At 48.6% G+C, this 26871-nt stretch overlaps 1 protein-coding gene across 5 annotated transcripts in view; it reads right to left on the bottom strand.

Moving 5' to 3' along the window:
- Zbtb34 (zinc finger and BTB domain containing 34) overlaps nt 1-25986 on the bottom strand; it is a 42772-nt gene extending 16786 nt beyond the window's left edge. Inside the window, exon 1 of one of the 5 annotated variants that reach the window (XM_052724371.1) lies at nt 25963-25986. In XM_052724371.1, the coding sequence (XP_052580331.1) occupies nt 25963-25967 (5 nt within the window). In that variant the 5' untranslated portion in view covers nt 25968-25986. Of the gene's footprint in view, nt 1-3708; nt 5403-6516; nt 6662-6870; nt 6941-25962 lie in introns of those variants that run through there. The other 4 variants (XM_052724370.1, XM_052724372.1, XM_052724373.1 and 1 more) reach the window with 4 other exon arrangements.
- Nucleotides 25987-26871: the final 885 nt, after the last annotated feature.

The raw sequence follows: 26871 nt of genomic DNA, 5'->3' as shown, positions 1-26871 counted from the left end.
GTACCTGCACATAAATGAGTGCAAGAAAAATTATTTTAAAAAAGAATTTAGTGGCTGGAGAGATGGCTCAGAGGTTAAGGGCATTGGCTGCTCTTCCAGAGGTCCTGAGTTCAATTCCCAGCAACCACATTGTGGCTCACAGCTACCTGTAATGAGATCTGATGCCCTGTTCTGGTGTGCAAGCATATATTCAGGCAGAACACTGTATACATTAATAAATAAATAAATCTTTAAAGAAAATTTAGAATACAGATACAGTGCTTGCAGAAGCGTGTGTACATGTATCTTGTAGAAATGTGTATGTACACATATATGTGTGTATATATATATATATATATATATATATGCATGTAACAAGGCTTCTACTGTGCCTTTTTTTTTTAACCTCCTGCTGCAACCAGAAAAGAGAAACAACCACAAAAGAAGATTGGTTAAGAAAAAGCAGGGTGCAGTGGTATGCACATGAAGTCCAAGCTACTTGGGAGGTTGAGGCAGAACAGCCACTTGGGCCCTGGAGTTTGAAGGAAGCCTAGGCAACAATGAGAAGCTCTGTCCAAAACAAACAAAAAATTCCAAATCTATAATGAAATACAATGCAGTTATTAAAACGAACAGACAGATATGCTTCACTATGGAAGGAGCTCTATGATGAACTTAAAACTAGCCAAGTCTAGAACAATCTACACACATGATTTTTTCCCATGCTCATATCTCAAAAGAATCTACAGTTGACTCATTTTGTTCTTTGTTTGTTTGCATGTTTTGAAACAGGGTCTTACTCTACAGCCCAGGCTGGCCTCAAACTCAAGGCAACCCTCCTACCTCTGCCTCCCAAATACTGGGATTACAGGTGCACACTATCATGCCCAGCTTTCTCTTCAACAACATACATAGGGGTTAAGGTGCTAACGATATCCACAAGTAACTTTTGATTCTCCAAAAACTTAACCACTAATAACCTGCTATTGACTAAAAGTCTCATTGGTAACAGTCAACTGACACACAGTCCGATGTTACAGGTATTATACATGAGAACCACACAACCACCCCAGGAGGGCACTTTTAACTGACGACACATCCCAGTCACTGGAGCTGGTGAGCATCAGAGCAGTGGGAGGCAGCTTCGATCTAAGACTTGAGACTGCTCACCTGGAACTCACCATTTGTAGCAATCCTCCTGTCTCTGACTCGAGATAATACTGCATCTTTGTTTGTTTACATTTTCCTAGCACTTAGTTTACATTTATGCATACATACACGTTGATAAACTAACTTCTTACTGTAGCTTTGTGGTAACAAATGACAGAATAGTGTACACATGCTTATGCATTTGAGACACACCTTTTCCTTATTGTTTTCCATCTTTCTAGGCTTTCATGGTTTCTGGGGCTTTTTTTTTTTCAAATTGTGGCCAATATTTAAAAAACACACACACACACACACACACATATTAAGTGGACCCATTAAGGGTTTAGGGATTTAACTCAGCTACTTGACTAGCAAATGCAAAGTATGAGTGGCCACAGTCCCGATACAAGGAACACAGCAGGAATATCATGTGCAGAGACTCGAACACGGGGCTAGAGGAGGAAATGGGATTCCGGGTCAGCCACAGTGAATCTGAGTCCAGAGGATTCACAAGGACTCGGGGTGTGAGCTGGCATCCACTCTGGGACACAAGAGAGTCTAGAAAGGGCAAGCGGAGCTCAGGCTGTCCAGTGGCAGTATGGTGTGGGAGTGGAGAGACTAGTGATTGACCAACACTTTAAAAACTAGAGAGGACACAGCACTACAGAGCCATAAATAAATAAGTAAGCAAGCAAGCAAGTAAATAGATAAATAAATATAGAAGAGTTGAGAACCAAAGAATGCACCTGCTCCTGAGGAAAGAGACCCTCTAACATAGCAGCAGCAGGTCAGCTTCAACAAATCTGATGCTCTCCTAAACATCACTTCCACTGACTAGGATGGAAAGTAAAATCAGCACACCTACCTAACACTACATGTGAGGAAAAGAACACAAAAACTGGTAACATCCTTGTACACTACAACCTGTGCCACAGAGAGCCTACAAACAAGGGATTCCTAAACGTCACCTGGACAAAACAACACACATGGACCTAAAGTCCCCTCCCCAGTGATCATGGGTAAAGCCTCAGAATGATCTCCCCATGACAACCAGAGCAAAGCACAGACACGCAATGGGAGCTGTCTCACACCCTGATGAGCTCTTAGGTAGGACCTCACAAGAGGCTCTCAGTGTGGGTTAGTTGATGCACCCTAAACCAAGCAAGTAACTCAAGACCTCTGGACTGCCAGCACAGCTGTACCCTCAGCACTTAAAATGTCCTACTGAAGACCCTGGAGGTGCAGGACAGACAGGCAGGAGGCAAAATCTGCAAGGTGGCTGACTCTCATCTCACCTGGAAACACTGCAGCTTCACGATATGCTACACTTCCTTTAAAAATGCCCAGTTACACTTCCAAGAAAAGACAGGAAAGTGACAAATTTGGAAGTGCCTGAGGTACTAGAAAGGACCATTATTCTCAGTCAAGATGCCTGTGATTCCAAACCCAGTCTTGCAGCAGCCCGATGAGCAGCAGGGCTGCAGGAAGCATTGTGATGCTGATGAAACTCAATGCAAGGAAAAAAAACAGGGAGGAAATGGCATTCTGTGATGGATATTCATGAAGGGCGCTTCCTAATTTAAAGGAAAACAAGTTTAGAGTTCTTACTGCATTAATTCATGTGAGAGAACATTTTTATCCGAACTGTTACATTTCTGAGCGAGGCGCTAACACTCTCCAGGTCTGCCCAGATACACTAATTTGGGGAGGGTGTGATTTGTCTTAGTCAATGCAAAACACTGGATGGAGCTGCTTCTGAGCTTTCCAAGTAGGAAAGGAATGGCCGCTTCAACCTCACCAGCAACAGTGAGAACTGGCTGCTCTTGGCTCCTGCTGTGCACACTGTGCAGAGGAAGCTCTTCCTGGCAACACACACAGATGTTGCAACTATCCCCACTGTACAGATGAGGAGACACCCTCCAAGAGACTTTTCTGGGTCACTCAGCTAATGACTGACCCAGCCAGGAACTGAACCCACAATTTGTCAGTCTCCAGAGCAAAAGTATAGACCTCTCAGAAGGAAGAAGACTTTAACTCAGGCATCCTGGTGAGATGTATAGCTTTTCTTGGTGCTAATCCTCATGACCAACTTCAAGTGGCAAGACAAATTCCATTCAAGATGTCCTGCACACACAGAGTCAGCTGGTCTGACATGGAGGTGAGGGCCATTTGTCAAACTGCTCCAACACTTCAAACGGTTTTCAAATTCGACTGTGAAATGCTTGGTGCTTTCATTCTGTCAGTAAAGTAGGCCCCCAAAGTGTTTCAAAATCTTTGCTTTTTTTCTAAAGATAAGAGTCTTGCTATGTTTTGCATTCAAACTCCTGGGTTGAGCGATCCTCCTGTCTCAGCCTCCCCATTAAGGTACCAGAGTTTTGCACCACTGTTCCTGGCTAGATGTCTCACATTTGAACTGTAAGCTGAAAGGATCTGTTTCAGGCAGAAGGAGTAAGCGTTCTTAAGGCAAGACCTCGATATGAATTAAGGCGCAGCAGCTTATTTACTCATGGCTGGCTTTTCAGGAGATCTAGAAACTACACACGTTCCACCTCTTAGAACAAATGAATTAGAAAGGCTCACCTTGAACTGCATTCTTCCAAGGTGCTTTCCATGCCAGCAACATCAACAGAAAACAACCATTAGAAGCTTAACTGCGCTCAGTTGGTGACCTTCACTAAGCTAAATGCAGCAGTTTGTCAGCTACAAAACATTAAATGGACACAATTAAGAAGTCTGAAAGCATGAAACAGAATTTCAACTAAAGAAACATGAAAATTAGTGGAAATATATATGATGGGACTCTGGGGTCACAATACTTGACATTCTTGCTTCATCTGGAAGACAGAACAGAGACATGTGTATTGGGCAGACAGAGCTTGGCAGCCCATCTTCCCTCCACTCTGAAACACCACACCTAGTCATATAAAATGTCTTCAGCAGTTCCGAAGCTCTGCCGCCTCCTTTGTGTGCCATCTTCATTAAAATCCACAGAGGCTGTGGAGAGGGCTTCATTTGTACAGTGCTTACCATGCAAGCATGAGGGCCCGAGTCTGAATTCTCAGCACCTGTGTAAATGCCACGCACAGGCTCATGCTCTGTAACCCCAGCACTGGACAGTGAGGACAGGAGGCTCTCTAGGGCTTGCGAGCCAACCAGTCTGGCTGAATAGTGAGCTCCAGATACAATGAGAGACCCTGTCTCAAAAGAATAAAGTGGAGATGGGAGCGAGCGGTGGAAAAGGATCCCGGCGCTAGTGCACACACACATACAGATATACAAGAATGAACACACACCTGTAACAACGCTACAACGCAGACTTTATTACACATTACAAGCAAGAAAAGGCAGCCTCGAGCTGGGGATGTAACTCGGGTAGAGCATTTGCCTAGCATGTGCCAGGCCCTGGGCTAACTCTTCAGCACCAACAAAGAAAAGAAGAAAAGGCAGGCTCAGAGAACGTGATAAACCACTCAGCTTCACACAGCTATTGAGTGTCTGTGCTGAGACTCAAATCCAGACCTGATCCCAGACCTGACTTTCTCCCCCCACAGCCTTAGACTTAAGAATTACACTTTTTTTTTCTTTCCCCGGGATCAGGAATAAATACTAACGTTTCACAGAATTTTTTCTGTGCTTTTTGCATGTGAGAATAAAATTGAAAACATTCACCTGGAATTGCAGCATTAAATGCCAGTAGTTACAGAGGACAGAGGAAGCTAATAACTAAACAGCTTCTCCTTTAAGAAAAAAAAAAAAAGTTGTTTACCAACAAAAATCAAGAACTATTTGAGGACCTATTATCAAAATTCCAGTTCCAGCATCAGGTAGCAGAAGAGTCTGAAAGAAGCATTAACAGGCTGGGTCTTCAAACAAAACTCCTGCTCCAGCCGGGCCAGGACAAGCTCAACAACCAAGGAAGCTTGCTGCAGAGTCCCAGTGCCACAAAGGCATGGGGGTAGGGCGGTGAGGGAACACCCTTTGGAGGAAGTATATCTTCAGCAGGGGCTTGAAGGAAGTAAAATGGAGAATGTGCTCAGAGGGCTGGACCAACAGCCCTAGAGGGAGTCATAACCTGGGCAAACTTGGAGAAGCAGAGGCCAGGGAAAAGTCAGGTTTAGGTGAGGGTAAAGCCAAACCTGAAAGACCCTTAAACGGGGATGGAGGGAGCAGCAAAGGCTGGACACCACAAACAGGCAGGATACACTATTCAGCTTTGAACAGTGGTCTAACTGCCAGGGCACCCTAGCTCACCTCATAGCCTCTAGCCTCTTTCTTCCACCTCCTGCAAAACACACACACACACACACACACACACACACACACACACACACACACACGTTGCTGGAATATGCCTGCTTCTAGAATAGTTTTAACTTTGGCCTAGTGTTCAAGATCTTTCAGGAACCCAGCCTAATCAATCTTTCCTCTTACTCCTCTCCCATCTTAGTCCTCGGCCAGAGGGCTGGTCTAGTCACTAATTCCATAGGATCTTTTTTTGCCCCCAATATGAATCCTTTGCCACCCGGTTCAAGTACCACCTCCTCACTAAGCCCCACCACCGCCCCTAGTGACCTATACCTCTCTATAGCACACAATCTTGTCTCATGGACATTACCTTTCCACCGGCAATGTCTGAACATCCAGTGTAAAGCCTTGGTTGGGGATTAGGCTGCTTTCAACTCCTTTCGTCCACCACTCACAGCATTTTGACATTTACTAAGCAAGCAAGCAGTCAACTATTTTTTTACTTCCTATACTAAGTTTGGCGTTAGCATAAAGGAAGGATGGGGGAGGGTGAAACCTCTGGAGTCAAGAGACCAGCTAAGAAGCTGTTGCAATAATCCAGATGTGAAGCAAAAACAGCCTCGACTAAGGAACAAAGAGAAAATGAGCAAATACAAACGGCAAAATGCTTGCATGCAAAACGCTGCACAGGAAAACTGTGGACGACAGCAAGGGACGACGAAGGGTCAGTAAAGCTATTTCCAAGGAAACGCTTCTGGGAATCATTTTAAACCTCCCTGAGACAAAGTGCACGAAGTGGTTAAAAAGTCTACATCTGGAAGGGGAAAAAAAATGTCTTCAGTAAAACTGCCCCGCATGTTGAACCGGGCACAGACAGACCTTGCAATGTCAGATATTCACAGCATGAGGGTCTGTAGGGAGTTCATCTAAACTCTCAATTCTCACGTGGAGAAACTGAGGCCCAGCATGGAAGAGACGTGCTGAAACCCTCAAGGTGGAGCGTCCCAGATCTGAGTAGCCCAAAGCAGTCACTTGGCCTAGGCAGGCAGTGTTTTACACGCCCCCTCCCCAGTCCGTCCTCAGCTGTGCCCGAGTGACCACGGAGACCTCCCCGGCCAAGCTTGACACGCGCCGCCTGTTTACCTGGCGCAAGGCGGTGGCCCGAGGCAGCAGTTCCAGGTCAGTCTGCCGCTGACGCCCCCAGGCCGGGCCTGGCTCTCCGGGGGGCCACGGTCACTCAGACCCCCTCGGTCCAGAAAGGAGAGCGAGGCGCCCAGGAGAGGCGGCTGGAGGGGTGCAGAGCAGCTGCCCTGGTTCACCCCTCGGGGCCAAGCGCCCGGCCTCCGGCAGGTGCCCGGGCCTTAGGACCGCGCCCGGCCGGCCCCCGCACTGACCAGGCAGCATCTCGCCCGCCCCGCCTCACCCACGAGGAGCCGGACAGCCGCCCCACCGGCCGTCCCGACCCTGCCGCCTCCGCCCGCGACCCGCCAGCCTCACCTGGGCCGCGCGCCGCGCTCACATCGCCCGCCCGCGGCGCCCCCTCCGCCGCCGCCGCCGCCGCCGCCGGCGCCAGGCCCTTCCCCGCCGCTCCCGCTGCCGCCCCTGCCCGCGCCCCCCGCCCCCGGAAGCGCTTCCAGGCCCCGCCCCCTGGGCGCCCGCGCTTCCGGGCAGGCGCGGACCGGGCGGTTGTCGCTGCGGCAGAGTCTCTGGCGGGGGGCTAGAGTCTGGTCGGAACCCTGGTTCCCGGCCGGAGCTGCGAGCGGACCAGGGGACGGTGGGGCGGCTGAGCGGCAACCCGGCTGTGGAACCCGCCCGGAGTCCCGACTCTGCAGCCCGTGGCCTTCCGCCCGCCTTCTCCTCGGCGCCCCCTGCTGGCCGGAGCGGGACTCGGACCTGTGGAAGGCCCACACCTGCGACCGCCTTCCTCTCACTTTTTAGTTCTTTTATTAATTTTGGGTTTTGTTTTGAGACAAGGTATCAGAAACAGAATTCCCCTATGTAGATAAGGCTGACCTTGAACTCACAGAGATTCCCTAGGGTTAGGATTACAAGAATGAGCCTCCATGCTCAGCTTCCTGGGCAGGTTTTTCTCTTCTGCAAACAAAAACAAACAAACAAAAACAAAACAACAACAAAAACCCCACTACCTGGCTTTAAAACAAGAGTCCACAGGGCTGCAGAAATGGCTCAGCAGTTAAGAGCGCTGACTGCTCGGTTTGATTCCCAGCACCCACGTGGCAGCTCACACCTGTCTGCCCTTTTCTGGCCTCCTCGGACACCAGGGCACGAGGTACACAAACATACATGGCAGCGAAACGCCCATACACATACAATAAAAATGAATAACTTTTAAAAATTTTTAGAAAGTTCCCAAGAGTGAGATCAGCAGACCCAGAGCATAGGAAAGCTTCTTGTCAGGCCAGCTTACCTCAGGACGGCTGTGCTGGTTCACTGTTCGCAGCAGTGAGACTCTGTTTCCCTGAAAACCCAGCCTTGGGCCTCATCATCTTAACTGATTCTCACTAAACTTATGGATTGCCTTGACTGTGACACAGTGTCTGCCTGTCGTTGAGGACAAGGGAGACAGTAAACTTAAGTGTTTGACCTTCCTGCCAAGTGTCTCCAATTTACTCTTACTACTCGACCCCAGCCCACTCTGCGGTGTCATTGGCTAAACAGGAATCTGTGTGGGCAACTGTTGGAATCCTTAGAGGGCACACATGACTCACTCAGGAGTCTCCCTTGAGCCCTCTCACTTGGTCAACTCCCCAGGATGGACACCTTTTGTGTTCCACCTGCCTCTTACCTAAGTAGTGCTGGACCAGCAGGGGGAGCCTGTCTCTTTTAACAGATGTCCCAAGATGTCCACTTCTAGAACCTCCCAGTACTGAGAGTTCCTTCACTAACTGTCTCTGCAGATGACTTGAATGAACACACAACACACACACACACACACACACACACACACACACACACACACACACACACACACACACACAGAGCCATAGCACTCTCTGCTTTGGAGACCTGCCTCTGGCACCCACTCCCACTGTCTGCATGATAGAGACAGCTTCTTTTCTGTTAAATGGTAATGAGGCTGAGGTGTGTGATTTGTAGAGTCCCCCCACCCCAAATCCCACAAAAGATTGGCAGTAGAGAATGCTATAGTTAAAGAAAGAGGCAGGTCCAGGACCAAAGCACTCAGCTACACTGGAGCTTCTGATTTTGAGGCGAGGCACTAGGTACTGGCCTATTCCTCTGTGTAGACGCAGCAATAATACCAGGAAATCACGGTACTCCACTTCAAGTGCTGGGATTACAGGATGTACCACCGTATCTAAATATACTCACTCCTCCACCCCCGCCTCTGCCCTGGGACAAAGTCTCACTAGCTAGCCTGGAACTCATCATATAGACCAGGCTGGCCTCAAATTCATAGACCCACCTGCCTCTGCCTCCTGAGTGCTGGGATTAAAGGTGTGTGCCACCACACTTGGTACTGTAAATATTCTTGATCAGCAAGAAGCAAGCTGGTAAGGATGGCTTCAGGACCTCCAATTATTCCCACATAGCCATTTTTCACTTCCTGGGGAGATGGCTTACTCTCTCCTTTGCTCCTATCTCATCCTGTCCAGCTTGCAGGGAGGTGCAACTTCCAAGTGGGTCTTGCCTCTCCTGGACCTGAGCCCTGTGACATCCATTGGCCCCGGTGCTGCCTCTGATATTTTCCCACACTGAATTTTCTTCTGAGTCTGCTCTCTAGTTTTCCCATTGAGTCACAAACCCTGTTCCTGGTAATTGACTCTCCAACATTGTCCTTTGTAATCGACTCTCTTGGTCCTCTGTAGTTCTTTGTAGTAATCACAGTGTGATTAATTAACACCCTGTGCAATTGTGTGCTAATTATCTGCATTACCCACCTCTGTCTTGTAAACTACATAAGGATGAGAACTCATTTCTTTCCTATTTCTTCCACACTTAGTACTTAATAAATATGTGTTGAAATAGTAGGAACTTCTAAGAGTATGTTCCAGAGGGCAGGGACTGTTTCTGTGTGGGGGTGGGGAGGCAAATGTGCAGAGGTGTGTGTGCATGTTCATGTGTGAAAGCCAGAAATCAACCTCAGCTGGTGTCCTCAGGAACCATCTACCATCTCTCATTGGCTGGGGAATTCACCAAATAGGCTAGATCAGTTGGTTGATGAGTGCGCTTCAGAATCTGCCTGCCCCTGCCTTCCCAGTGCTGAGCTAACAAGTGCATGCACTATACCTGGCTTTTTACGAGTTCTAAGCTCGGTTCCGAATGCTTGCCCAGCAAATGCTTTACCAGTTGATCTGTCTCCCGAGCCTCAGGCTCTGATCTGTTTTCTTCATGGCCTGCAGAGAATGTAGCACTGAATGAACAGTACTTGTCATTTGCAGGATGAGTGAATGAGCGAACAAATGAATGAACCAGTTGCTGAATGAATGAATGAATGAATGAATGAATGGACAGACAGATCACCCATCTCTTTTCCCCTTTGCATCATGTCTGAAGCTGATCTCTCAGTCCTGACCAGCCTTTCTGGCAACTAGCCCCATAAGGAGGTAGGTGAGAGAAGCCAGATGCCATTCACATTTGAGACAGTGTCTTGCTAAGGTACTCAAGCGTGCCTTGAACTTCTGATCTCCAGCCTCCGAGTGGCTGGGATTATAGGCCTGCACTGCTGGGCCTGGTAAATCCGGGACCTTTTTAATTTTTTCTTGCTCATCTGAAAATGGGACCTTTCACTGAATTTCTATCTGAGGTATGTGTGTGCAAATGCACACATGGTCGTGTATGTGAGGATGAATACTCACATGTCACAGTGCATGTATGGAGGGCAGAGGACAACCTTGGCCATCTGTGCTCACCTTCTATCTCATCTGTGACAGGGTGTTTTGTTGTTCACAGCTGTGTAGCCAGGTTAGCTGGGCCAAGAGCCTCCAGTGAGTTTCCTATCTCCATCCGCCATCTCACCACAGGAATGTGAGACTACAGAAGCATACACCTACTTCTGGTTTTCTGTACCTTCTGGGGATTTGAACTCAGGTCCTCAAGTTTGCACAGCCACTGTTCACCCACTGAGTCGTTTACCTAGCTCAATTTTCTTTTATTAAAGAATTTATTCTTTTTTTGAGACAGGGTTTCTCTGTGTAGTTTTGTGCCTTTCCTGGAACTCGCTTAGGAGACCAGGCTGGCCTGGAACTCACAGAGATCCGCCTGCCTCTGCCTCCCGAGTGCTGGGATTAAAGGCTTGTGCCACCACCGCCTGGCTAAGAATCTATTCTTTACTAAAATTTAAAAATTCCTTACTAAAATTTAAAGATATCCTGTGTTTCATCTGTTTTGTTTTTGTTGTTTGTTTTTTGTTGTTTTTTTTTTTTTTTTTGTTTTTTTGGCCAAATGCAGTCATGAATGCAGGGATTAATGACATTGTTGACCAGGACTTCTTAAAGTGGACTATTGTGACTCATATACTTTGTCACAGGCAGTCAGGAAAGAGGAGACATCTGCAAGGAGCTAGCCTGGTTTAAGAAGGTGACCCTGTGGGTCCCAGTGTTATGAGCAGGCAGAAACCCGCTGGGCACACCTTGGACTAGAAAACAGTGAGGGCAAGCTGCGCATAAGCATTCCTGAAGTCACGTGTTTAATGTAAAGCCAACCTCCTGTCCATCAAATATCAGCCCAGAAGTGCTGCTGGCCTTCAGAAGTCACAGGGCTTTGCCAGACAGCTTTGATGACCAAGGCACTTTAAAGACACCCTGGAAGAGGGGAACTTCTCTTTGCTCCGGGCAGATCTCCCCAGAGCAAATAGCTAACCTTAGACTTGATGTGAGCACTCTCTTCAGAGTTGAAAGCTCCTTAAGAATAAAAGTCATGACATGTGATTGCTTGGAGGGCTCACTAAGTTTCAGACAGGAGCGTGGGGGGAGCTGTAATCCCCCTCCTTAGAGTCAGAATAGAGTCCCCAGGCCCTGTGGGACTCACAGGCACTGTAGGAGGGGGAGGAGTGCCCCTCTGCCTTTTGTCTGCATTTTCTTTTAATCAGCTTTAATAAAGGAAGAGGTTGACCAATGTCCACACTGGTCACTGTTGGGATTTCTGCTTCTTTCGCTTGTTCTTCATATGTAAGCAGAGTGCTTGGCTTCTGACTTTGAGCCTGCCTCCTGGGGTCCTCACACATGCTCACACAGTTTGCTCAGGCTGCAGGACAAGTAACTGCGGAGTCCTAGTAGGAAAGGCAAGGCTGCCATGATGCAGGTAGAATCAACTGGTGTGGAGCCCTACAGCGCCTGGAGCCCTTATGGTGAAGATCATGTCACATGTTCATTCATTCAACAAATGTTTATTGAACAGTCACTAAGTACCACGAATGGGGGAAGATGCTGGGATCCGGAAGTGGATAGAGTAGTAGGAAAAATCCAAGCCACGAAGATGCTTACACACTGCCATGCTTTCATGGGAAAGAGACATAAATATGGACCCATGTCACAGAGGGTGAGAAGAGCCATGGGAAAGATAAACCGGAAAGGGAGAAGAGTGGTTGAACACTGGCCGGAGTTCTACTCTTCCTTTTAATCTTGTCCCTCTGTGCAAACAGGAAGCCCACGGATGCCCGGGGGCAGCACTCTTGGCAGGCCCTGTATTCCTACGTTTGACCTTAGCCAAAAGGCTGAGAAGCAATGAACTGTCTAACTGATGGCCTGCCTCCCGTGCATTACAGAGTCCTCCCTGAGCCCTGGGAACCAGCTGTGCTCTGCTCTGCTTTCTTCTCCTGGGCTTCTTGCAGAGTCAGTTCCTCACCAGCCTCTGTGTCCCGTGTGCCCTGGTCTCAGTCATGTAGCCCTGCCACTCAGTGCTGGCCCAGCACTTTCTCTAATTCAGTGCCTCCACCAGTACTAGACACTCGAACTTCCTTCATGGTATCTCTGAGGCTGGGCACCTGTAATGGGAACTACTTAACCCTGTGAAAGTGAATCAGACCCTTCAATCCTCAGTTTTCTGATCTATAAAATGGGTCTGGCAATGTGCCTGCCTCAAATGGCTATGGTGTAACAGAAGTGGCTAGCAGAGCCTTGTGGGCGCAGAGTCAGTAGGCACAGTGGGCTTGTGAGGGCCTGAGCTGAGGGCAGCAGTGAGGGTAGCATCCCCCTGGGGGGTGCACTCTGTTGTCTCTTCCATGCTCTTTGTCAGCCCCTACCCCCAACCCTGACAAGCTGTCCCTCTCTGCTCCCTTTCATCATAGAGCTTAACTCCTTGGAATCTTTGCCTCTGGCCACTTAATGAGAAAATTCTCTGACTGATCTGTCCTCTCTCTCTCCTGTTCCTAGTCTCATCAACTTCACCCCCTAAAAAGCAGCCTGTTCAAAGAGAAGGATGCCTCACTTGTCAGTCAAGACTAGAGAAGGCTGAGTTCGGTAATGCCTGGCTTTCAAAGACACTGTTTTGTGCTCTCAGAGAACAAGCAGCCTTTTGGAACTCCCACAAGCCTTAGCACTTGGTGTCAGAGAAGTTGGGAGGTCAGTTCATCCAGGGGACTCCTCTGAACAGAATGTGTCAGCCCCTCTGTGATCAGTCCTGCTTCTGCTGGAACCAGAGCCCCACTTTTTTTCCCAGCATGGAAGTCTGGGAAATGACGGATGACACACGACAGGGAAAGCCTTGCCCTAATACCTGCCTCCTGTGCTTCCTGGACATTCAGACATGTGGGTCACTGTACTCTCCCACAGAAATTTCAGATCTAAAGTCTCATTAGGGCTGCTCAACTTCTGATAAAGCAGTAAGTTATGGACCCCAAAACTCACTGCTTTGATTTTTCACACGTCAAAGGAAACTTTTTTTTTTTAATGCCAAAACGTCTTCAGGAATAGTATAATGACTTGGTGACTGTCAGGTGCTTTGCAAAGTGCCAGGGGTTTGATCACTGTGCAGTGAGCAATGAATCTTGTTTCCACTTTGGGTTGTGCTCAATCAAGCTCATCGTGTCCACCTTATATCCAAGCTACCTGGGACCCATCCCACTGCACCATCAGGATATGTGCTGGTTCATCTTTCAGTCATAAGCACTTGGGGTCTGTCTTGCTCTCCCACAGTTCTTAAAAGATCCAAGAAGGCATTGTTGCCAGGGCCTGGGTCCTGTGTCTCACCATGTCCTGTATCACATCCAGTGCCGAGCTGGGCACAAGGCAAGCTAGTAAGCAAGTTTTCAAACAAGGACCATGGGAAAGTCAGAAGTTGGTAGGCTCCCACTAAGATGAGATGGCTCACATCTGGAGGGCGTGGATTCAGAGGGCCCTCCTGGGAAAGCAACGTTCCAATAGGCCAACATCCCCCTAAACCTGCTCCGTACCATTTTCATCCTCTTGTCTACTCAGAGCTTCTGGCCATCCTGCCTTTCCATAGAGCTGAAAACTGGTGGTTTATTTTTTTTTCAGTTTATTACTTTATGTGTATGAGTGCTTTGTCTGCATGTCTGTCTGTGCACTAGGTGCCCTCCTGGTGCCTAAGGCCAGAAGAGGGCATTGAATCTCTTGGAACTGGAGTTACAAATAGTTGTGAGTCCCCATGTGGGTGCTGGGAATTGAACTTGGGTCCTCTGGAAGAACAGCCAGTGCTCCTAACCACTGAGTGTCTCTCTAGCCCTGCTGGTGGTTTAATTTTAAGACCTGGTCAACAGCAGAGACCCAGGAGCTAAGGGCTTTCTGTAACTGACCTTGCTCTCTCTCACAGTGGCAAAGTCAACAGTACCTGCAATGGCCTCCATTGACAAATGTAGGTGTGTTTCCGAGTGTGTGTGTGTGTGTGTGTGTGTGTGTGTGTGTGATGTATGTACACATGTGTGTATGTGCAGAGGTCAGAAAAGGATGCAGGTGTCCTGCTCTGTCACTCTCCACCTAATTCCTCTAAGACAGAGTAGAGTCTCTCTAAGAACCTGGAGCTGGACTGGTGTTCAGCAAGCGCCAGAGATCCTCCTGTCTCTGCCTCCCGTATCTCCCCAGTGATAGCTAGCTGGGGTTACAGATGCCAGTGGCCAGGCCCAGCTCTTCTTTAACCTGGGTTTTGGGAATTTGAACTCATGTTCTCATGGTTACACAGCCAACACTCCTACCCACAGAGCAATCACTCTAGTCCAACAATTTTGAGCCAACAATACGTTCCAGAGAACCCATGCGGGGGTTGGGGAACTCCTGATGAAATGCATGGCACATTCCATGTTGTACTGACACGCTCCCTCTGCATTCCTCCATGGGTTAAACAGAAAGGCAGGAAGCCTTTTTGAACTCTAAGGGCCTAGATTCACATCTCTCTCTCTAGAGACCCAGGAACTCAGAGTGGAAAAAGTAGGCACAAGTTTGAGCACAGCCCTGTCTTTTGTTTGGAGTACGAATCTCTCCAAATACCTGTAGTTACAGGTGGGCATCAGATGTAGGTACAAGGCTGTTTGTAGGGGGTGAGGATCAGGTCTGATGATCCCAGATCTGAAACTGTCAGCCATTGATTAAGGTACTCTAATGGAGGTAGAGATGCCATGATGGGACCACCCAATTTAAAGAGCAATGCATTAAAGACAAGAAGGAGGAACTATAATGTGTAGCCTGGCCAGAGCTGAGGAACGCGGCACAGCACGAAAGCAGCCAGAATGTCATGTCTGGTCTGTGATCTGGTATCTATGAAGATCAGCAAAGCTGGAAGGAACGGAATCCCCCAGACTGAAGTCACGGAGATCAAACTTCCCCTCATTCCTCTTTCCGGGGGGACCTTTAGGAAGATCCAGGGGCTCTTCTGTGGCTGGCAGGAGACCCTGAGGTCCTGGAGGGACTGGCAAAGATGAAGCCAGCGTGGGCATGTGTTGCTTATGTTTGAGTGGCAGAGCCGCAGGGAGTGCTCAGCCCGCTCTCCTGTGTCCACAGGGCTATAAACACTCCCAGGAGACAGTGGTCCTCTTCTGTGAACTAGGGGAGAGACTGTCCCTCAGGGCCTATTCCTCAGGTTACTGTCTGAACAAGTCCTATGTTATCAGCCTCAAGGGAGGTCAAGAGGTCAATCCCTGCAACCGTGCAGCTGCTGCCCGGGTCTTTAAAAGCATGTAAGCATCTTGCCTGGAGCAGCTCAGGGTCACACGTAGGGAGGGGGGCTCCCAGCCTCAGATTTCGAGGTTGCCCTTGCAACCCCCCAGAAACCCACCAAGTGCCACTCTGATCACAGGACACCCTGCCTTCCAGGCTTTCTGTGGAGTAACAAGTTGACTTTCACCCTGACCTAGGCCAGGGGTGGGGCTGGGGGGGACTCTTTGGGGTCTAGACTTCTGAAAGTAATCTGTGACTCAGTGAGGCTACTGAGTTGGGGGACCATGAAAGACTACTCAAAGGACAAGGACAAGTATGTCCTTGAAAACAGAGCCCAGCCAGTCAGTTTTCTAAATTCAAAAACAAAACAGAGCCTGAGGGTGAAGGGACCTGATGCAGCAAAAAGAGCTCAGTCATGGGCATGAGGGTGCCAATCCGAGTCGCTGGGCTGTGATAGCTGGTCTCATGAGGTGGGAGGCAGCAAGGGCACTCAATGGGATAGGATGTTTCAGGGAAGAAACTGCAATGTGGCAAAGCCAACCTCATCACTTCATCACTCAGTCATTGCTGAAGCCTTGGAGGTGGCTATGAATCTGCTGGATGCCTGGACTCTCAAGAGGGAACACAAGCGTAACGGTACAGTTTGCACATTTTTAGCTTTCTCCAGAAGAATTTGATGTCTCTCTATCTTTGGGGAGTATTTTAGGCTCCTGTCTCTCACCTTGTGGGTGCCACACCCACGCTTGCCTCAAGACCAGAGGAGACAGATACTCTTAACTTCAAGTGAACAAGCATGCACAGGGTGCTCTGCCTGAACTGCAGAGAACAGGGGATCCAGTGGATCTTTGCGCCTTCACGTATGCAAATGACGCCTGGGGACGACCCAGTCCAAGCTCCCCAGGGAGTTACGGAGGGACCGGAGCTGCAGGGCTGGAAGGTGTCTCTCTCAGAGAGGGTGGTCTTAGTAGTGGCCTTGACCTTTGTGGCGGGAGGGAAGGACAAAGTGTACCCCGACACAGGGGCCTGTCTCAGCAGTGCTCATGCGTATAGGGAAGCTGAGGCAAAGACCAAGGAGAGGACTAGGAGGCTGGCGGAGAGGCGGGGAGAAACCAACCAGGAAGTCTAAGATCACAGACTGGAGAGTTTGGGGTGTGGCGTATAGAAACTGGGGGCCCCACGAAGGTTTCTGAGCTGAGTGGCCTGATGGTGGGAGGGAACAGGGAGGCCCGGGGGAGAGTATAGGGTGAAATGGAGGAGGCCGGGCTGGTGCGCAACAAGCTAGGTGACAGAGAGTGAGGACAGGGTGGCGGCAGCTGCCTTCCAAGATGAAGAGTCAGACTTGATGAAGTGTGTGGGAGGGGTGGGGTTCACGACATTCTCTGTTAGCGCCCTTCCCCTCAAGATCATCGAGAAAACTGGGTATGGTGCCTCACGCCTGTATTCCTGACACTTGGGAGGTGGAGGCACCAAGTTTGCCATGAGCTCCAAGGCAGCCTGGGCTAAGGGTCATATCCAGTCTCAAAAACAAAATAAAAACCAAACCACAAACCCCACAAAAACCAACCAAACAACAGTAAACAAATCTCCTGAAGGAAAGGCAAGTTTAGCAGTGCTTCTGTAGTCCTGCTCTCCAATGGCTGGAGGTTAAGGACAGCCGCCCCAGCAGGCCACAGGACACCTGGGCTCCTGGAGCCTCTCCTCACAGACACCTGTCCCGCACCCAGAGACTACATTAACAGATCTGTGATTAGTCACTTGACCCATGTAAGGAATGTGGTATAAACACCGTGTCCAAGGTCACAACATTCCGCCAGGTTCACCCTCCTGACAGCTCAATCATCACTCACTAAATCCACTCCTCCACCTTCAGCCTGCGATCTGCTGCAGGTCATGGCCTTGCACAACTTCAGGGTGGGAGTATCTTGAACTCAGGTTACTTAAGAGCCTCAGTTTCCCCTTGCTTTCAAGCTGAGCTGGAGTAAAGGTCTCCTGAGGTATTTTAGGTGAAGAACAGAAAAGGCCAGCCTTAGCTTCACAAAAGCTCATGGACGTCCTGGGCTACACGAGTCTTTGCCTCATTTGAAAAAAGCGGGTGAGGAGAGGCTGAAGAGATGGCTCAGGGCTTAAGAGCACTGACTGCTCTTCCAGAGACAAGGCTTCAATTCCCAGCACCCACATGGCAGCTCACAACTGTCTGTAACTTCAGTTCCAGGGGAATCCAGCATTCTTACACAGACATACATGCAGACCAAACACCAATGAAAATAAAAATAAATACATTGTTTTTAAGAAAAGAAAAGGTGGTGGGGGTAGGGGCTGGAGCAATGGCTCAGCCGTTAAGAGCGCCCGATGCCCTTGCAGGAGACCGGGGTGTGGGTCCTAGCACCCACATCATTGGGTCACTCATAACTAAGATAAATCTAGCTCCAGGGGATGACCTGACGGCCTCTGAGGACATCTGCATGTACTTGGTGTACATTCACACACTCAGGCAGACACACATACACATAAAATAAATTAAGGGGGAGGGGAGGGAAAATTCTGAGAGGCAGAAACAGGAATTGCCATGTGAAAGTTTCATCCTTCCTATGACAGTAAATGATGGGCTAACTAAAAATAAAATAGAAGAATTGTTTTTTAAGCAGACAAGCTTGAGGGTAGCTACTACAGGAAGTGCTGTAACTGGGGTCTTTTCAGGACAGTGAAGCTCAGTGGTTGAGGCACATCCACAGCTAAAGGGAGGCCAGCTGTCATCTACAGTCAGCTTGGCTTGAGAATCCTTCTCTCCAGTTGATGGTTAAAGCTACTTGTAGGTCTGGATTTGAAAAGTTTAGCCAACTGAGGAACATACACAGAGCAAAGGGCCGACCAGGAAATGTCCATTTCTTGGTCTACTGAAATGATTTTTTTGTTTTTGGAGATAGGGTTCCACTGTGACACCCTGGCTGTCCTGGAACTCGCTCTGTAGACCAGGCTGGCCTCAGACTCACAGAGATCTGCCTGCCTCTGCCTGGGTTAAAAGTGCTGGGATTAAAGGCATGCGCACCACCGATGGTTTGGAATGATTTTTATAACCCCTGAAGATATCATCTATTGGCCCATGCCTGGGCAAAAGCAGGCAGTCAATAAATACTTGATAAGCTAGGGATGCCTATAATCCCATCTACTTGGGAGGCTGAGGCAGGAGGGCCACTTTAACACAGAAAGTGATGGTTGGCCAGGCAACATAGTGAGAACTTGTCTCAAAAGGGATGTGGTCCAATCGGTAGAGTGCTTCTCTGGCAGTCACACAGGCCTTGGGTTTGATTCCTAGCAGCAAATAAACCAGGCGCTGTAGTGCACATCTGTAATTGAAAGCGCTATGTAGGTAAAGGCAAAAGGATCAGGAGTTCCCAGTCACCTGCTACACAGTAAGTTTGAGGGAAGACTGGGCTGCAAGAGACCCTGTCTTAAAGAACAAAATCAGCAGTAAGTAAAATGATAAATGAGTGAATGATTAAACCTCAGAATGGACACTGGATATGGTGATACATATCACAGAGGCTTTGAAGTTTCCTCTGTGATGCTACTAGTCAATGGTATGCTTTTAAAATGTATTTTATCATTGCTGAATTCATAGCAATGTTTTGACATTTTAAATTGTGTGTGTGTGCAGGTGCACATACATATGTGGGTGAGGCCAGAGGTCAATCTTGGATGTCATTCCTTAGGTACTATTCACCTAGATATTTTTTTTTCCTTTTTAAATATTTCTTTATTATGTATACAGTGTTCTGCCTGCATGTATGCCTACATGCCAGAAGAGGGCACCAGATCTCACTATAGATTGTTGTGAGTCACCATGTAGGTGCTGGGAATTGAACCCAAGACTTCTGGAAGTTGCCTGGCCAACCATAACTTTCTGTGTTAAAGTGGCCCTCCTGCCTCAGCCTACCAAGTAGATGGGATTATAGGCATCCCTAGCTTATCAAATAACTTATCAAATTGACTGCCTGCTTTTGCCCAGAAAGGAGACTTTTTTTTTTTTCCTGTCTGAGACAGGGTTTCTCTGTGCAGCCCTGGCTGTCCTGGAACTCACTGTGTAGACCAGGCTGGCCTCAAACTCACAGATCTGCCTGCCTCTGTGTCCTGAGTGCTGGGATTAAAGGTGTGCACCAGCACCTTCCAGCTGCCTAGTTTTTTTGGCAGGGCCTAGAGCTTGCCAATCAGGCAAGGCTGTCCGGCAGGTAGTGAGTGCCTGTCTCTACCCCCCAGGGCTGGCTTTTTCTTTTTCTTTTCTTTTTCATGGACTCAGGACCAAACTTGTATGGCAAGCATTTTAACTGACTGGATAATCTATCCTCCCCAGCCCTGATAGTAAATTTTTTGACTCAGTCTATCACAGTGTGGTGGGAGAGGAGACTTCGTGAAATGTCCTAACATCTGGATTGGTACCTCTGCATGGGAAGATTGGAACAATTGTCCCGACATTTCCCCAGCCACCCCCAGAGGAACTGCACAATGCTTCCTTGGCAGGGCTCCAGAGTGAGTCAAACTCTTCACAGTTGCCCTTTCTAATTCCAGGCAGTCAGAAAAAGCCCGTGCCGTGCCCCCTCCAGAGCCAATTCACAAGTAATGCAGTTTTTATTACATATGTCATCCCTCACCCCATCATCTGGCCCAGATTCTGTACTTTCCAGTATAAACATTCTTTCATTGCTCAAGCCCAGATTGATTTAAAAAAAAAAAAATCACAAATCCAAAGGGATCCCAAACTAACTCTTGGTTCTTGATCAATTGCCACAAGTTTTAGGGCTAGGTGAAGAACCAAATAATAGGTAAACACCTGCTTCAGAGAGCGCCAGCTTCACTGGAGTATGCCTTTCTGGTCAAATTTCCAGCAGAAATGAACAGTTAGTGACTTTTTTTTTTAAACCATAGGGTGGTATAAGAATAAGGAGTGTGGGGGTGTGGGGAACATGGAGTTTGACCTACCAACCAAGCTAGTGCTTTTCCCAACCAGAAACACCCCTCTCTCTTCCTCTCTCTGGACTATAGGCCTGCACCACCACACCCGACTCCATGGAAACCCTTTTCTTCCTTTCCTTCTTTCTTTCTTTCTTTCTTTCTTTCTTTCTTTCTTTCTTTCTTTCTTTCTTTCTTTCTTTCTTTCTTTCTTCCTTCCTTCCTTTCCTCCCTCCCTCCCTCCCTCTCTCTCTCTCTTTCTTTCTTTTTTTTCTGAGACAGTTTCTCTGGGTAGCCCTGGCTGTCCTGGAACTCACTTTGTAGACCAGGATGGTCTTGAACTCACGAGATCTGCCTGCCTCTGCCTCCCGAGCGCTGGGACTGGAGATGTGCGCCACCACCACCGCCGGGCTGCAAACCTTTTCTTGATGCCCCCACTGTGCTCTTCTGCCTGATTGTTCTTAAACCAGATCCTCAGGAGCCATCAACCTTGCTTTCAAGACAAGGTCTCTCACTGGCCTAGAACTTGCCAACTGGGCTAGGCCAGCTTTCCAGGGAACTCTGGGGACCCACCTGTCTCTACTTCCCCAGTGCTGGGCATTTTTTCACCCATGCCTGGCTTTCCCCCCATGTTCCGGGGATCAAACTCAGGTCCTCACGCTTGTACAGCAGCATTTTACTGACTGGGCATCTCCCCGGGCCTGCAGGAAGTCACCTGTTCTGATACGAAATCTTTCATTTGTGTTTAGAAGGGAACTCACATTTACCTCGGAATTCTCAGCCAGCAGGAATTCGAAGACTTCCTAAATTTATTGGATGCTGAATTTTCTAAGAAAGGTGTTTTGCTGTAGTACTGGGAACTCAGGTGTTCTGCCACGAAATCACAGCCTCAACCCTTCCTCATGCAAGGTTTTTTGAAACAGAGTCTATGGCAGGGGGAGGCAGGAGGAGGCAGGGGGAGGTGGAGGTGGGTTTTGGTGGGGGATGGTAAGATGGTCCAGTGAATAATGGTGCTTGCTGTCAATTCTATTTTGATTCCCAGAACTCACACAGTGAAAGAACTGACTCTTACAAGTTGTCTTGTGACTTCCACATGCACACACTGTGGCATGTGTACTTCCCTAGTAGTATGTCAAATTTTCTTTTAATTTAAAAAAGTTTATGGTAGCCAGGTGTGATGATGCTTTGCTCTTCTTTAATCCCAGCACTCAGGAGGCAGAGGCAGGAGGATCTCTGAGTTCAAAGCCAGCTTGGTATACAGGAGAGCCAGGGCCACACAGAGAAACTGTATTTCGAAAAACAAAAGAAACAGTTTATGGTAGTAACTGGTGGATAAATACTAAATAGCTCATCTGCATTTAGAAAAGATAAATAAAAAGAAATCAAGCAGCATTTATTGGCTGTGAATCAGGACTGTGCCAGGGACAGTCACTCAGAGGCGACTACAGTGTGGCTCCTCAGGTGAGATGGCACACCCGAGCTACTTGGGACACTGAGGCAGGATTGAAGAAGTTCAAGGCCAGTCTGGGCAACGTGGTGAGATCCTGTTTCAAAATGTAAAAGGTCTGGGGACGCTCTTTGGCAGAGTGCTTTTCTAGCATGAGGGCCCTGGTTTTGAGCCCCAGAGCCAAACAACAAACAAACAAGGTTGGCCCCTGTGTGTGAGGGCCACGGAGGATGGCGTCCACAAAATCGCAGCACAGTGGCAAGCGCCACCACAGAGGGACATCATAGTGGAATGGGATCGCTAAAAGTGGTGTGGATTTTGGAGGCTCTGGAGTGTCAGTTATTTTTACAGAGCCTCAGATGATAGTAAAGAACCTTCTGGAAGGACAAAGCCTAGGCAGGGTGATGGGAAAGAGGAGGAGCAGGGCAAACCACCCTCACAAGGACAAGAAAAGCCGAAGGGACCAACAAAGGTCAGTCAAGTGGCCTGACTGGAGTCAGCAGGAGCTAGGGTGTCAGCTGGGGAAGGGACAGGATCAGCACAGCTAGGAAGACACTCTGCAGTGGTCCACACTGCTAGATAAGCCTGTGACCTTTGTGTTGTAGAATATTATTTTAAGCTGTGTTACTTTTGTTTATGCTGCATTTGTTTAACTCTGTGAAGCTGTGTTACTGTGCCTGTGTAAAACACCTGATGGTCTAATAAAGAGCTGAATGGAGAGGGTTGGGGATTTAGCTCAGTGGTAGAGCGCTTGCCTAGCAAGTGCAAGGCCCTGGGTTCGGTCCTCAGCTCTGAAAACAAAACAAAACAAAAAAAAAAAACCCCAAGAACTGAATGGCCAATAGCGAGGCAGGAGAAAGGGTAGGTGGGGCTGGCAGGCAGAGAGGATAAATAGAAGGAGAAATCTGGGAGGAAAGAGAGAGAGAAGTAGCCAGAGAAGGAGGAGGACTTCAGGGGCCAGCCACCCAGCCACCCAGCCACCCAGCCACCCAGCCACCCAGCAAGCCACAGAAGAAGAGCAAGATTTACAGAAGTAAGAGAACAGGAAAAACCCAGAGGCAAAAGACACCTGGGTTAATTTAAAGTTAAGGAAAGCTGGCTAGAAACAAGCCAAGCTAAGTATGAGCATTTGTAATTAAGAATAAGCTTCCTCCATGTGTGGTTTATTTGGGAGCTGGGTGGCGGGTCCCTCAAAAGAGTCAAGAACTACCGCCACCTTTGAACCCCTCTTTACACCAGCAGGCAGTGGGTTTACTATGGACACTCTGAGCCCTTGGCAGGAAGTCACTGGATGGTAGGTGTCTCATACAGGCCAGTGGGATGGACACATGCCACCGGCTGCCTGCCTTGGGTTGCAATTGGGCTTGTGTGTGCATACATTCGTGCACCTGCAGAAGCCAGCGGTCAATGTTGTTCTTCAGGAGCTGTACACCTTCTTTTCTTTCTTTCTTTTTTTTTTTTTTAAGTTTTTCAAGACAAGGTTTCTTTGTGTAACAGCCCTGGCTGTCCTGGAACTTGCTTTGTAGACCAGGCTGGCCTCGAACTCAGAGATCTGCCTAAAGGCATGCGCCACCATGCCTGCCCTTTTTTTTTTTTAATATTTATTTTTATTTCATTTGCATTGGTGTTTTGCCTGCCTGTATGTCTGTATGAGGACATCAGATCCCAGGAGCTGGAGTTACAGACAGTTATGAGCTGCCATGTGGGTGCTGGGAATTGAACCTGGGTCCCTTGGAAGAGCAGCCAGTGCTCTTAACCACTGAGAGATCTCTCCAGCCCCTTGTTTTCTTTCTTTACATTTGTGTGTGTGTGTGTGTGTGTGTGTGTGTGTGTGTGGTGTCACTGCATACAGGTCAGAGGACAATTGACAACTTGTAGGAATTGGTTAGGTCTCTCCTTCCACCATGAGGCTTGAACTCAAGTCCTGAGATTTGGTGGCAAGTGCCTTTATCAACTGAGCCATGTCCCTCTGGCTCTACCATCTCCTTGAGGCAGGCCCTGTCACTGGACTTTGCATAGACTTCTAGGCTGGCTGGTCAGCAAGCCCCGAGTTCCTGCCTCTGCATTTCAGTGCTTGATTACAGACTCGCCACCACGCCCAGCCTTTTCCCTTAGGTTCTGGGTCAAACCCGCCTCATGTTTGCGAAGAAAGCACTTCACTGACTTGGATGCCTTCCCAGCCCAGGGCCAGGGTACTAAGCTGTTTTCTTATTTTCTCCAAGTTAGTGTCCTGCCTTGCGAGGCTGGCACAAGGGTGGAGACCCAGTCCATGCAGGGTCTTTAGGACAGAGTGGGTCATTGTTGGTCCTGGCAAAAGGAGTGAGCTAGTGGTGACTGAGTCCTGGAAAGGAAGCTGAAAGGAATGAGCTGCTGATGTCTGAAGTCTTACTTCTTGGATGGCAGAGTTCAGCAATTTAAGGAGGACCCATTGCCACTCACTACCTCAGCACCAGGGGATAATTCAGCGTAGGCCACACTGCCGTGCTGGGCCTGGCTTCTGTACTCTGCTAAGCATGAATCACCTTTACAAATCTGACCTTTTTTATGCTTCATTTTGGTGCTGGCTAGGCAAGTGATCTACCACTGAATCGTCCCTACGTGCAAGAAAAAGGCTTAATGGAAAGCTGCTTCCGTGAGGGAGACAGCCCCTCCCCAACAGCGTCTCAGTTATCCTCTGCTGCTCCCTGTGCTGGCCTGGAAGGCATTTCTACCTCATAATCCAAATGCTATAGTAAGGGCTTGGAGCTGACTGTATTCAGCAACCTCAATGCTCTTGGGCCAAAGTAGCGATAGTGTTCAGTAGCCATAAAAAAACAAAACAAAAACCCCCAAGAGCCAGGCATGGTGGCACATATCTGTAAAGTCAGCACTTGGGAGCAAGTGGCTTTGAGAATTCAAAGCCAGCCTCAATCCTGAGGGACCACCAGCCTGTTTAAAGACCCAGCATCCATCCATCATGGCTGGAGTACCAGCGGTTGAGGGTCTTTTTTGTGAACCCTAATAAGTGAAATTTTATCACAGCATTGCTGACCCCAAATTAACAGGATGGGCAGTTCTGGAGGGAGCTTTTAGCTTCCATACATCAAGGTTAGCTGCAATATTTGGCAGGCCAGGATCCTCTGGGGACTAACTACTATCTTATTAGGTTATAAATACATTTAATAGCTTTGGTACTGGCTTCTTATTTTGGAGTATTAAGGAAGAAAAAAATAGAACTCATAATCACTTGAGCCTAAGTGAAAAGTGACTATTTTAAAACTGTACATTTACCTACGGTATTGCTTGTGAACGTACAGGACAACCTTACCTCTGCTGCTATGTGCAAGGCTCAGCTGGCCCATCATCTGCTTGGAAGAAATTAAAGGTGGTTCAAGAGTTGAAACTCAAATTCTTCTACTTTAACTCAAACTACACCAATCAAATTATTCCCTTTTGACTCAAACTAGACCTACTAGTTCAAAGAAAGCCCAGAGACTTCTCCTACCCTGTACTGACCTCTGTGGTTTCTCAGGAAAGGGTCAACATGCCCACTTTCATTCACTCAACTTCAAACAGGCTTTTGTTTAGTTCTGCAGTGCTGAGCATGGAACCCAGACCTGTCATGCTAAGCAAGCGCTCCACCATTGAGAACATGCCCAGCAGTTAAGAACATGTGCCCAGCTGGGCGGTGGTGGTGCACGCCTTTAATCCCAGCACTCGGGAGGCAGAGGCAGGTGGATCTTTGTGAGTTCGAGGCCAGCCTGGTCTACAGAGCGAGATCCAGGAAAAGGCGTAAAGCTACACAGAGAAACCCTGTCTCAAAAAACCAAAAAAAAAAAAAAAAAAAAAAAAAAAAAAAAAGAACATGTGCCGGGCGGTGGTGGCGCATGCCTTTAATCCCAGCACTTGGAAGGCAGAGCCAGGTGGATCTCTGTGAGTTCGAGGCCAGCCTGGGCTACAGAGTTCCAGGAAAGGAGCAAAGCTACACAGAGAAACCCTGTCTCAAAAAACCAAAAAAAAAAAAAAAAAGAACACGTGAGCGGCTTTTTCCTTCCTTTAGCTACACTGAGAAAGAACGTATTTAAAGCCATTTACCACATGATCACTCTGGGTACAGCAGGTTTGACTTACCCCATTTCTGGCTGCTGACTGGCCCCTGGGTCCACGGGGCTGTGCGGACCTTCCAGCCACCAGGACTGTCTCGAGGAATGCTTCTTCGTGGCTTGGTGGGAAGCAGTCCCTAAGCCGACTAGGAAGGAAGCTAAATAAACCCGCACAGGTGCTGTAAGCTCCATCTGGGTAGCACCCGTCACATCCCACCTCCTTCTGTTCCCATTTGTCCCCCTCCCCCCATCTCCTTGTGCTCACGTGCTGCTGTCTCTAGCCCCGTGGCCTCCACCCTGGGGAGGTTATGTGCTATGTGACTGCTTCTTACGTGGCTCCTGCTGCACTGTCTACCAGGATCTCAAGGAAGGGGTGGCAGGGGGATCTGAGGGGCTCACCATGCTACAGACACAGTGCTGGTCACTCATGATCAGAATGGACAGGGCTCACCTCAAAAAAGAGGCTAGGCAAGGTCTTCTGGAGGGTTCTCCCCACCTAGAGAACGCTAAGCGAGTCTAGGCAATCTGGAGCTGGCTTCAAAATCAGTAACCGGGGGTGTGGGGGCATCTCACAACAAACAGTGGTAACAGAAGGTTTGTGTGGGAAGATGGTTGAGTTTGGTCTAAAACAAGCAGTGTCTGTGGTAATGAGCTGTGGTTAGGAAGCACGTGGGGCCTCTGAAGAAGGCTGCGGCCTCTCCAGGGCTGGGCTTTTTGGGGAGAAGGGATGCAGGAGGGCAAAGCAAGGTGAAGCGAGGACCTGACTGAGGCACGTGGGGACGGCACAGAGCAGAGAAGCCTGGCAGTGCGTGTGGCGGCCACACTGGCCTGCTCTGGAATCTTGGCATCACTCAACTGTGCTGTTCAACAGCTGTCCTGTGAAATGAGGGCATCCGAGGATTCAGCAAGGGTCCTGGTGAGAAACACAGGGTGGTGA

This window comes from Peromyscus californicus, unplaced genomic scaffold (genome assembly GCF_007827085.1).
Source record: "Peromyscus californicus insignis strain IS unplaced genomic scaffold, ASM782708v3 Scaffold_7__1_contigs__length_154581171, whole genome shotgun sequence".
Classification (NCBI taxonomy): Eukaryota; Metazoa; Chordata; class Mammalia; order Rodentia; family Cricetidae; genus Peromyscus; species Peromyscus californicus.
Note: the sequence above shows the minus strand (reverse complement) of the source record. Positions and strands in the feature narration are given on the sequence as shown.